The 13,402-nt window shown below is 38.0% G+C and overlaps 1 protein-coding gene across 1 annotated transcript; it reads left to right on the top strand.

Moving 5' to 3' along the window:
- Nucleotides 1–12,796: 12,796 nt before the first annotated feature.
- Nucleotides 12,797–13,402, top strand: LOC127080374 (uncharacterized). The gene has a single exon (XM_051020697.1). The coding sequence runs from the start codon at nucleotides 12,797–12,799 to the stop codon at nucleotides 13,400–13,402; it is 606 nt and encodes a 201-aa protein (XP_050876654.1).

Below are 13,402 nucleotides of genomic sequence, written 5' to 3'. Positions count from 1 at the left end.
CAAGACACGAAAATGTCATATGATCTGACAAATCCTTTTGTGATAATACTTATGTGTGCAATTATCCTTTTGCCCTTATGTCTATATTGAACACAAGGCATAGACCGTGTCATCCTTGTCCAGTTCAATATTGGACCCATAGACATTTATCCTGTTACGTAGGATGGGCAAATTCCATCTAGGTCACTCATGTCCCTCAGCATGCTTCGCGGAGTACCCATCAACTGTCTTTATGGTCATCCAGTTACGGACAATGTTTGATCAGCAATAAGGCACTCGACTCTACATCTAGGGTCCATAGTGGTTTCAGGTCGAAGAGTGGTGGTATACACCATTATCACCATGAGAATAACTTATGACACTTTGCATAACATTCTATATAGTATTCTCATAGCGGGTCAATCCAGTATAAATATTACTCTTAATATTCATACCTATGTTTAAGACTTGATAACTCCTTATCCATGATCCATGAGATGTGATCATCAGTTTATATACATAATAGTCTTAATGCTTTAATGTTATCCCACTTCATAATAAAGCTCGACTACAGATACTTTAAGAATATTGTCCTTATGTTTAATGTGATCTCATGATTAAGTCACACTTGATACATTAAACGGACTAGCTATTCTAGGGACTTTATTAAACAAACATAATAAAGAAAAAGCCTTTTATTATTAATAAATAATTTGATACAAGTACCAAAAGTATTGACCTCTAGGGCTTACACCAACACATTGATCCTCCACTTGTACTCCAGAAGACCACCTGGGTGTGAATGCCTGACCTTCCATCTCTTGGTATGTGGAGAGCCAACAGTGGTAGGAGTAAGCCACTTGTCACAAATAGACGGGAAATACTCGTATATCCAACACTACATAAGAACATAGACAAATCAACAAATATCATAAATAAGAACTAAATTAATAAGACATAATAAAATCTTAAACCTGAAATAGACTAATATAACCAACAAGTTGACTTACCTCAAAGGCAGTTGACATGGTCACAATTAGTAAGCAAAGGCATGCCATTATCCTTCACCTCTTTTATCTTTATCAAACCGCTAGATTCTCGTTATCCCACCTTTTCAGACAATGTCATGTTTCAATCTCCATTGAAAACGGAAATTACACCATCACCATTGGATTTACCTTTTTTTTCCCCACAAATCACTCTCATTTATTGATTTTTCTGCCATGTCTCCCTATTGGATTATCGCTGAAAATGCCCAAAACAAAAGTCCATTCAAAGACCCCAAATCTTAAGCCAACACATGTCACCTCTAAAGTGAACCTTGAGGACAAGGTCCTCAATGGACATATAAGTGTTAATATGAAGACAAATGTGCAGTCAAATAAGCCCACTAGAAAGAAAAATATATGTTTGTGTTAAAAACTTTATTCTTATTAAAGGGGTGCAATTATTATTTTACTTTATCTTAATATTTTAGTGTTGTTTCTAAAAGAGGTTCATGACCCATTATGGTTACTAAACAGCCATTTGTATTGTAATATCCAAGTTGTGTTCCTTTAATGAAAATTCAAAAGTTTGTTTTTATATATTTTTCCTTTGCAAGCTAGATCTAAGTTTTAGTCTTGGTTGATTATTGATAAGACAAATGTGTAGTCCAATAAGCCCATTAAAAAAAGATTTGTTAAACTTAAAGACTTGTGTCCTTATTAAGAGGTCCAGTTACTTTATCTTAATATTTTAGTGTTATTTTTAAAAGAGGCTCATGGTTGTAAACTCTAATTATACATACTATAATGTTAAATTGTTTTAATGAAGAAATTAAGAATTTAATTTTATGCATTTTTCCTTTGCAATCTAAATTTAATTTTTAGTCTTAGCTATAATATATGAGATGCCATGGTTGTTCATTCATGACAGCTCTTAATTAAGAAATTTTGGTATTATTATTGTGATTAGAAAGTCAAGTAAATCATCATTAAATCAAGGGAAATTAATTATCCTAGCTATATATTCCGATCATATCAAATGTTTCGCGGGGTCCTGATGCTCTTTGGCACTCCTACATATCCAAATTAATCTGACATATTTTGGTTGCTTCTCATGGAATGATTAAATTTTGAAATAAGATACACATGAAATTAATAACTGTCTAGTTAGTGACATTTACAAAGTAGCACTATATTATTGACTATACATAATAAGACATGTGTGTATTTTTCCTTTGGTAGATATACATACAACAATAATGCAATATCCAACTGCAGAAATATTCTTTAGTGGAGACTAAAGTTAATAGATATTTTGTATAAAAAATATTAAGAATATTTACAAAATACATTATTATAAGAACCATACAAACGCCAAATACATACAAGCTTTTAAAAATTATAATTATTTACTTCAAATTTATATATTCTAAAAATATTCAAGATTATTTTTTTAATTACTAACATTACTAAATATTTCACTATAAAGAATCATTCAATCAAACATCCCTCGTAGGATTGCAGATTACAGTACTCTTACTAAACTCTTAAATGAATTTTATTTTAAATAATTGTTTTGCTACCAAACACCAAACAAACAAACAAAATATTTCTACAAACTTGTGTATGTTGATGACAAAAATAAAATTATGTAATCTTAAGAGGAAGATATTAAAAAATAATTTACGTTGTTATAATAAAATGATTTTTTTTTGGATAAATTAATGAGAAAATAAGAGTAGAGTTAAAGTGAGAGTGTGTGGAGATTTTAATTGAAGAATGAAACTATCTACAAAAGCATTATAAAATGGAAACTGAAATATTATAAAGTTAGAAAATAAAATAATAAGTTTTTTTTGAATAGATAAATGTAACTCAACAAAGTTAATGGGACGGAAAACAAAATATCTTAATATCTATAATAATAAGAAAATAAGACGTTGAAAATTCAACTTTGCCCCAATCTAAAATTCTGTCATTTCATCAAAATGAGGACAAATATGGTCCAAAATTTACTTTATTGAACCAAGTTTGCTTTACAATCAACTTAGTTGGTCAAGTTAGCCATGTTTTAGTATGTTTTGACTTTTGTTCAACTCATTAGTTTGCTTTTTTGTTCAAAATCAATTGAAAACGTATGACAAAATTTGTTGTCCTGTCACCCATTTCCTTTTTCTCATATTACATCTCAGAAATTACTTTTCCTTCTTTCCCCAAACTCTATGTTTTCACTTTCCCATTCAGCTTCTTCTCTTTCCTTCTTCAACAAGTATGTTTCCTATCCTTCTACTCTCACCTTCTTCCTCCTCTTTCTTCATCTTCTTTCTCCTTCTTACTCGAAAAATCATATCTTCCTCGTCGTTCTGCATTTTGTTTGTAATGTTGTTTGATTTTTTTTCTTCGAAAAACAGTTTTCTTCCTCGCGTTTCTTCATATTCTCTATGTGTTTTGTGTTTTACTTTTTTTTCCGAAAATGATATATTTTCTCTTCCACTGCCTCTGTCTTCCTATTCTACTTTCTTCTCTTCTTCTTTTTTTAATAAAAACAACCAGGTTATAGGACGGTTTACAGAAATATAGAAATCGATTTTTTTTAGGGTTATGCTCTTATTTTTACCTAAGATTGTTGGTGTTGCAGGAATGGGGAAGATGGCGGCGGCTATGACGTTTGCGGTGATTTTACAGCGATATGCGGTATCATGGTGGTAGACCTGTGGTAGATCTTGGTAAAAAGGGGACTTGGGGTATAGATCTGAAGCATTGAATTTTGAATGTTTTGAATGTTATTACATCTTGTATCATATACAAATGTTCTCTACAACTCCTCCCATGGGCTTGGTAGTTTCATGATTTATAGAATCAATATCCTATAAGAAAAAATCACATATTCTGGACCTACGGAATTATTCATTTGATTCATTGGTATTGCAGGAAGCACATGTATATCCAGCGGAAAATGGTTTGTTTGTCATGGAGACTTCTGCCAAATCTACAACCAATGTTAATGAAGTGCAACCAATTTCTATAATGATTAGGTAATGCTACTAATATTTTGGTTGAGAAAACTTCTTATGTAATTTCAATATTTTTTACACAATATCTGATTTAAGGCTTTGCGAATTTTCGGGGAAGAGAAGATGGGATTCCCCATGGCTGCTCAAAAGTTATTATGAAAGATGCTGCTAAAATCTTGGAAATGTTTGGGTGCCTCATGAGGTAAGATTGTTTGAATTTCCTCTAGGGAATGGACCATCCTGTGTCAAGTTGTTTATTCTTACCTAGATGTTTATTCTTATCAAATTTCCTCTAGTTGTTTATTCTTACCCATCCTGTGCACTCAGTTTAGAAATCTCTAAATGTATTTTCTACTGATTTGGCTTGTGTTGTTGAAGTTTTGATATTTTGTTGAACTATAAGTACGATGGGATTGCCTCGAGGTTTTGATCTCTCGTGCCATTCATTTTACAGTTTGGCCGAGCCCTGGGATGTTCATTTACTTATCAATAGAGACCAAAACTATGTTGTTGTATGTGCATTTTTTTTCATGATAATATGACTTTGTTTTGTGATGTATGTTGTGCAGTCTGTATATTTTCATATAATTTACACTCTGTTAGTATGACTTTCCAACTGTCAAAATGAATATTGCTTAAAAGATGATGTCAAAACTATGGTATCCATTACTAAAAGAAGATTCTCACAGTGTAAAAACATGTTGACATAAATATGTTGCATCTAATAGTTCTCTTCATGATATAAGTTTATCCTACCTGTCACGATTACTAAAAGAAGATTCTCACTAGATTTTTATAGAATACGGTATCCATTGTGATTATCCCTGACTAATCACATGGTAAACTTAAGATGTTTCTGTCACTGTGATTATATGTTGTACTACCTTCAGAGAATAATTTAGTTCCTATTTGGTTTTACTTTAGAGGGTAGATATAGTTTAACAGTTTTTATTTAGGATAAATCCTTGCCCCTTAATAGTATTTTTTTTGTAGAGTTCTTTCAATTTGTCCAGCAAAAACTCAATTGTGACAGCAATTTTGATCCTAATGTTGTAGTGTTACAACCTATTATCTATTATTTTATAGCCTGTCAGCTTTAGCTTTCATATAGTACATGCTTTATAGCCATTTAGTCCTAATAACTGGTTCCAAAATGAAGAGGCAAAACTATCAATCTCTTCCCACCGAGTGAGTTTCGTAACATTACTCCACTTCATGAATCAGAACCACAGATCATGTGTGAAATTCTGACTTTGCACCTGTTACTTCTCTTTATACACTAGTTAATGTTGATATTTCTCTTTGATTTATTGATTTTGCTGCATAATTCTCTCTCTTTGATGTATCGCTTTTGTTTATAATATTTGTACACTGCATACTTATGCTTTAATTGCTAGGTAATACAATATAAAGCAACTGATGTAATATAACTACCGACATCTCTCTCTGTTAGCTGACAAATTTTGGTCAAAGAAGGCAAAGCATGGTTGATTAGAAAGTCCGTCGAAATATGAGGTCGACAAGGAATCTGACAATCCAGGGTCGACATCAAAAGGGCTAGTCGAAGTCGAAGGATATCTCTCCATGATGATGAGCGATCGTGGGTGGCCGAAACATGGGTAGTTACTTACGTACATGGGAGAAGTGGGCCGACACGTGTCATCTCAAGACAGATTCGTAACCTCCCAATGGTTAAGTTTTATTAGTATTTAAGCAAGTTATAAGGATTATTTTCAAAGGTGGCATTTTTAGCGTTTGTAGTAGAAGTGCACTTGAAGTACCAAAGCGTTTACGAGAAAAGAGTTATCTCCCTACGAAAAATGTATTTTTGCTTCCACTTATATTTATCAGTCATTTAACTTATCAAATTGTCTTTACCTTGTTGCGCTTACTTCTACCAGACTTTTATTTGTCTTCTATTTGCATTTACTTTACTGTATTTTCAACTCACGAAGAGTTATGTTCACTTCTTTTGAACATTCCAAAGACTTTGCCAACTAAACCACCATACACTCAACACTAAGTCTATGACTTTGTAGCCGGTCCTGCAAGTAACCCTCTGATAGGAAGGCTATAGATTGTTGGAGAAAAACAAATTGGCACGCCCAGTGGGACCCCAGAGTGTTTAGTGTATGCGACTATGCAGTGGAAAAATGACGTCTCCTCGACCACACGAAGAGACGTCTTCGGTGGGAGACATGGCGACATCACAGACGACTGATGTCAGTTCCAGCATGGCGTCAGCAGTTTCGACAGCATTTGTGGGGCCAATTCTGACACCGTGTCAGCCACAAACATCGACACCAACAACAATGGGAACTTCTGGGCAATACATGCCCAACTTTATAGTCCCCATGCATATGATATTGGGAATGCCGACTGAGTTTATGGCAAGTATGCATAATCTCGGTTCGACTTTTGGAGAAACATCATCATCTCCATTCCCACGTTACCAGGGGTTAGGACCTTTGGCAACCCCATTCGGCCGACCCCCAGGTTTTGGACTGGCGTCCCAGTCGGTCCCAACTTTTACGTCGAGTTCTGTCGCTGTTATGAGACAACAGATGGACGAGAGTAACCATGAAATAGTACATATGCTAACTCAGCAAATGAGCACCATCCTGAGGCCGTTGATCCAAGATTTGAAGCAGAGTTACCAGCAATTTGAAACTCAAATGACAAGGATATGAGACTTTTTAGGGGCTCTAAGGGCGCCGATTTGTCAAAATCCAACGCCTCCTCCTCGACCGGAGACACCGGTCCGACAAGAGGAAATGACGGACGATACGGTCGAACAAGAATATCAGGAGTTCGAACAGATCCCAAGGGTGGCACGAAGGCCCCCCGTGGTTATGGTCAACAGAAACCAGGATCCCGACCATGTGGTCAGACAGATTCGACATGAGGCACTCCGTTGGGGATCAAAACCTAGAGGATATCGTCGAACGGATCATAGTACAAAATGGAATAAGCCCATGCCTACAGCGGCCGACTTACTCTTCACCCTTGCCAGACTTTGTCTTGCAGACAAAATTGCCTAGGGGATGGAAAGTCCCAAAATTTACCAAGTTTTCTAGGGATACTGAGGAGTCCACCTTCGAACACGTTGCCATGTATCAGACTGGGGATGGAGACATAGCGAATAATGAGGATTTGAAGTTAAAATACTTCCCAAGCTCTCTTATAAAAAATGTGTTTACATGGTTCACAACGCTACCTCCAAACGTGGATACAGTTGGAGAGATTGTTCCATGAACAATTTTACATAGGGCAGTGAAAGATTAGCCTTAAAAAACTAGCCAGCGTCAAATGAAAGGTTGCTGAGTCGGTTGATCAGTACCTAAACAGGTTTATACTTTTGAAAGCATGATGTTTTACTTAAGTCCTTGAGCATGAGTTAGTCAAGATAGCAACCAGAGGTTTAGATTATTCTATAAGGAAAAAGCTGGATACTCAGTATCTTAGAGATATGGCCCAATTGGCTGGTAGAGTTCGATGCATCGAATGCCTGAAAGCTGAGAAGACCAAAACGGGTCGATATCATAAGAAAGAAAAAATATCCTATATCACAGTCGAAGGGTGTTCTTTCAACGACAAAGATTTAATCGACAAAATCAAGGTTAACATGGCGGAACTTAAGCCCGTACCTTCATACGTGTGTAAGGTTTTAAAGCTTTCGAATGGAAGAAACCCCGTCGAAGCTGAGAAAATAGATAAATACGTAGCTAAGACTTATACACTCGACATGTCTAAGTGCACTCAGATATTTGATCTGTTAGTAAAAGACGGTCAAATTATCGTCCCTCAGGGTTTAAAAGACCCCCCTAGAACAAAAGAAGAAAAGGGGATTCTGTAAATTTCATAATCTCATTGGTCACAAAACTCACCAATGTGGACTCTGACCCTCTGAAGGTGGAAGAAGCTTTGTACTCGGAGCCTCTCGAATGCATGATGGTCTAGACTACTGATGACCTCATGGAGGCTTCCGATGTGGCGTCCTTAGCTGAATCTTTTGAAGTGTTGATGGTCGAAACTACTGAGAGTTTCGGAAACAAGGCCGAAAATCAAGCGGAGTCGGCCTATCCCTAACCAGAAGAAAGTTTATCATACTTCCAAGAGAAGTGTAGAGTAAATGGGTTAAAATCTATGTTATGCCCCAAGTGCAGTGCGGTGTTCGACGGGAAAACCATCGAAATATTGGAGGTTGACAATAAGGCCTTGAAGGAAGAGAAACCTATCGTCCCATGATTCGTGTTCGAAAAGCATGGAGCACCTCGACGAAACGAAGAATATAGGAGGCAGTTTCAATGTCCCCGACCAAAGACTTTCATCCCTCCGACCGACGTTCCACGAGAAAAGTGGATAGAGTCAGTCAACCAGAAAGGGGGCAAAAAACCAAAGTGGAGAGTGTTGGAGAAAGAAACAACATCTCCAGAGAAGAAAAGAGGCTAAGTAGCATCTCCTAACTACAAAGGGAATAATCCAATGACCATGACGCAATGGAGGCGTTACCAGCGGAATAAAAAAGCTGGAAAGGATGTCACCACCCCATATTTGAAACCTGTGGAAACCTCTGGACAAAAGAGGCAGATACCAAAGGTATTGGGGTTGGGATAAGGAAAAATGGTGGCCAACCAAACCATGGCCATGACTGTCGACTCGACGGGGAAGAAAGAAGTAGTAGCTTCCCTAAGGGTGAAATGTTTGTCAGAGGTTGAAGAAAAACCAAGGGACGTGGATGAATTGAAGGAGGAGGAACTTGAATATTCCCCTCAACCAGAGAAAGGAGAGCCTAAATACTCCCCCAGTCCGACAAGGAGTTTGATGAAGACATGTACGACGAAACTAATGATGACATCTATGGTGATGACTTAATTGTAAACTGCGACATTGTATCAGTATTTCCAGTTGAATACGACCTGGTATCCGAAGTATCTGAAACGGAGGAAGACTTTGTGCCAGATGAAACGGTTGGAGAGAAACCGTTGTGCTACTACATCATGAATAGCGACATAGTGGAGGAACATAAGTCCATGTTTGAAAGACCCAGCCCAGGGATGATGTATCATCTAAAGCCTTTGTTCATAAGGGTGATGGAATAGCAGTAAAAAAGGTATTTATCGACGAAGGTGCTGCGGTCAATCTAATGCCCCATACTCTATTTAAGAAAACGGGGAAGGGTGACGATGATCTCCGACAACACAACATGGTTCTATCAAACTATGAAGGGAAAACCAACAAGATAATGGGTGTTGTCTATGTCGATCTTGTTGTGGGCACAATAACACGCTCGACGATGTTCATGGTGATAGATTCCAAAGCTAATTTCAATTTACTCCTGGGTCGAGAATGGAACCATGGGATAGGAGCGGTACCTTTGACGGTTCATCAGAGACTTATAATCTGGCACAAAGACGGCATCATAGAGAACATTGAGGCCGACCAAATTTATTACTGGGTCGATGATAGGGGTTCAAAGAGATCTTTCGACCAACACTTGGAGAATATAGCACCATGTGATGATGAATCAGGTTCCTATACTTCCATCAAAACTGGTAGCGTTTTGAACTTAGACCCTGGTCATGGTTTCATATGGGATGCTGAAGAAGAGACAGTGTCGGAGACGAGAATTCCACCTACGGGGTGGCTTGCAGTTGATGAAGATGACTATTGAGTTAGAAAGTTTGGCTCGAATTTTGGCCTATTTGGCTGAAAACAAGAGGAAGTCGATCCTGGAAAAGGAGAGGTTTCAAAACTTGGCATGTGAGGCCAAGGAATTGGAAGATGGTCGACAAGACCAAATAACAACTTCAGAAAGCCGGAGGCTTGATTGCATCTACGGCAATGAGCCTTTGGGATTAAAAAAGAACCCATCAAATGAGTCGCAGAGGATGCAAGCATAAGATTCCCTCGAAGAAATTGATCTAGGAGATGGGGTCGAAAAAAGACCAACATACCTAAGCACCAAGGTTGGGTCATCATTAAAGGCGAAGTTGATTGCAGTATTGACAGAGTACAAAGACTATTTTGCCTAGGATACGAAATGCCCGATTTAAATCGAGGCGTTGTGGAACGTCGATTGCCTATCCAACAAGGGAAAAGGCCAGTGAAGCAACACCCCCGATAATTTGCTCCGGAGATCACCTTGAGAATTAAGCAGGAGATCGAAAGACTCCTCAAAAGTCATTTCATCAGGACTGCGAGGTACGTCGAGTGGCTGGCTAATATACTGCCTGTCATTAAGAAAAATGGAACTCTTAGAATCTATATAAATTTTAGAGATTTGAGTAATGCCACGCCAAAGGATGAATACTCGATGCCCGTGGCAGAAATGCTGGTCGATTCGGCCGCAGGGTTTGAATATTTGAGCATACTTGATGGATATTCTAGTTACAATCAAATTCTTATAGCCGAAGATGATATCCCTAAGACAGCATTCCGATGCCCTGGAGCTTTGGGGACATACGAATGGGTTGTAATGCCGTTTGGTTTAAAAAACGCAGGAGCGATCTATCAAAGAGCTATGAATTCCATATTTCATGACTTCATTGAAAATTTTATGCAGGTGTATATTGACGACATTGTGATAAAATCGTCATCACATGATGAATACTCGATGCCCGTGGTAGAAATGTTGGTCGATTCGGCCGCAGGTTTGAATATTTGAGCATGCTTGATGGCTATTCTAGTTACAATCAAATTCTTATAGCCGAAGATGATATCCCCAAGACAGCATTCCGATGCCCTGGAGCTTTGGGGACATACGAATGTGTTGTAATGCCGTTTGGTTTAAAAAACGCAGGAGAGACCTATCAAAGAGCTATGAATTCCATATTTCATGACTTCATTGAAAAATTTATGCGGGTGTATATTGACGACATTGTGATAAAATCGTCATCACAAGAAGATCATCTGGATCACCTTCAATGCTCGTTCGACAGAATGAGAAAATACATATTGAAGATGAATCCATTAAAATGTGCTTTCGGTGTACACGGTGGAGATTTCTTGGGGTTTGTGGTACACAAACGAGGCATTGAGATCAATCAAAACAAAATCAAGGCGATTTTAGATCTCAAGAGTCTGTTGACAAAGAAGCAGCTCCAATCTTTGTTGGGAAAAATAAACCTCCTAAGACGGTTCATATTAAATCAGTGGTAACACGAAGGTGCTTTCACCACTGCTCAAACTTAAGAAGGAAAGCGATTTTCACCGGGGACCGAAACAACAAGAGGCTTTCGAAGTCATCAAAGGTTATCTTATAAAGCCTCCCATTTTGTTACCCCCTATTAGGATAAAAAATATGAGTTTGTATATTGTTGCATCAGATACAACTATAGGGAGTATGTTAGCCCAAGAGGGTAATAATAGTGTCGAAAGACCCATATATTACCTTAGTAGAATGTTAATAGATGCTGAAACTAGGTACAATCTGATCGAGAAACTGTGCATATGCCTATACTTTGCCTGTATGAAATTAAAGCAATATATAAAACCAGTTGATGTGTATGTCTCTTCTCATTATGATGTTATTAAACATATGTTTCTGCATAGCCGAATTGGAAAATGGGCACTAGCTTTAACAGAGTTTTCTCTGACGTATAAACCTTTAAAGGCTATGAAGGGCCAAATTGTGGCAGATATCATAGTGGATCATGCTATGATCGAACCTTCACTAAACATGGTTGACACAAACTCGTGGAGGTTATATTTCGATGGGTCGAGCCACAAAGATGGAACAAGAGTTGGGGTATTAATATTATCCCCACATGATGCTCCGACAAGGTTCAAGTGCAGAATCGACGAAAAATGTTCCAACAATGAGGCTGAGTATGAGGCCCTAATAACCGGTCTTCAAATCTTGAAAGAATTAGGAGCCAACAAAATTGAGATAAGAGGAGATTCGGAGTTGGTAACCAAGCAAGTCACATGAGAATACAAATGTATCAAGGAAAATCTGTTGAAGTATTTTGTGACGACAACACAACTGTTGGAGTACTTTGAGCTTGCCGGCATAACATATATGCCGAGAGATGAGAACCAAGAAGCCAACAATCTAGCCCAGATCGCGTCTAGGTATAAGATGTCTAAGTCAAAACTCCAGGATATTATTAAACTATGGAAGAAGTTGGTGTCAGATGCACCACCACTAAGGGAAGATATCCTCGACGGAAGTATCAATTGTGATTAAGGGTCCGACAAAGAACGCCTCGAAGATTTTGAGTTCGAGAATTCCTGGGGATACGAAGTTTTCACTGTCAACAATTCGTTTCCTTCATATTGGAGAAAACCAATTTTAGAATATTTAGAGAATCCAGTCGAAAGTACTAACAGGAAAACCAAATACAGAGTGATGAGTTATGTGCTGATAGGGAATGAATTGCTGAAGAAAACACAAGAAGGAGTATTACTTAAATGTCTGGGAAATACATAAGCATATTTGGCCATATCTGAGGTGCATAGTGGAGCCCGTGGCGCGCACCATGCAGGCCATAAGATGAAATGGTTTTTGTTCCGACAAGGCGTTTATTGACCCAGTATGTTAAAGGATTGTATTGAGTTCGCCAAAGGATGCCAGAAATTCCAGATGCTTGCAAGCGTTCAACACGTGCCAATGAGTGAGTTCCATGCGGTTATCAAGCCATGAACTTTTAGGGGGTGGGTGTTAGATGTCATTGGTGAGATTCGACCAACCTCATCTAAACAACAAAAGTTCATCCTAGTCGGGATAAACTACTTTACTAAGTGGATCGAAGTTGTCCCTCTGGTAAAATTAGATCAGGAGGCGGTGATCGAATTCATCTAGAAACATATTATATGTCAATTCGGCATCCCAGAAACCATTACCAAAATCAAGGGTCGGTTTTTCTGGGACAAAAGATGCAAGAGTTTTCCACCGAAACGGGTTTCGGGTTAGTCACTTCCACACCTTATTATGCACAAGCAAATGGCCAGGTCGAAGCGGCCAACAAAGTGATATTAAGTCTAATCAGAAAACATGTTTCCAAAAAGCCGAAAAATTGGCACAAGACTTTGGACCAAATCCTATGGGCTTGTCGAACGTCTCCAAAAGAGGCAACAAATTCGACGCCTTTTCGACTAACATTTGGGCACGATGCCATATTACCAGTAGAAATTTGTTTGCAGTCCGTCAGAGTACAACGCCAGAACGATCTTCAGTTGGAAGAATATTGGGAGCTGATGTTTGACGAACTGGTTGATTTGGACGAAGAAAGATTGGCTCCGATGGAAACACTGGCACGACAGAAAGAACGCGTGGTTAAAGTATACAACAGAAGGGTAAAAGCAAAAACATTTGCAGTGGATGGTTACGTTTGGAAAGTGATCTTGCCTATGGATCGAAGAGATCAAACTTTAGGAAAATGGTCTCCAAAATGGGAGGGACCATTTCAGATAATTTGA

This window comes from Lathyrus oleraceus, chromosome 5, assembly GCF_024323335.1.
Source record: "Lathyrus oleraceus cultivar Zhongwan6 chromosome 5, CAAS_Psat_ZW6_1.0, whole genome shotgun sequence".
NCBI lineage: Eukaryota > Viridiplantae > Streptophyta > Magnoliopsida > Fabales > Fabaceae > Lathyrus > Lathyrus oleraceus.
The sequence above is the reverse complement of the archived record's forward strand: the minus strand, read 5'-3'. Positions and strand labels throughout refer to the sequence as shown.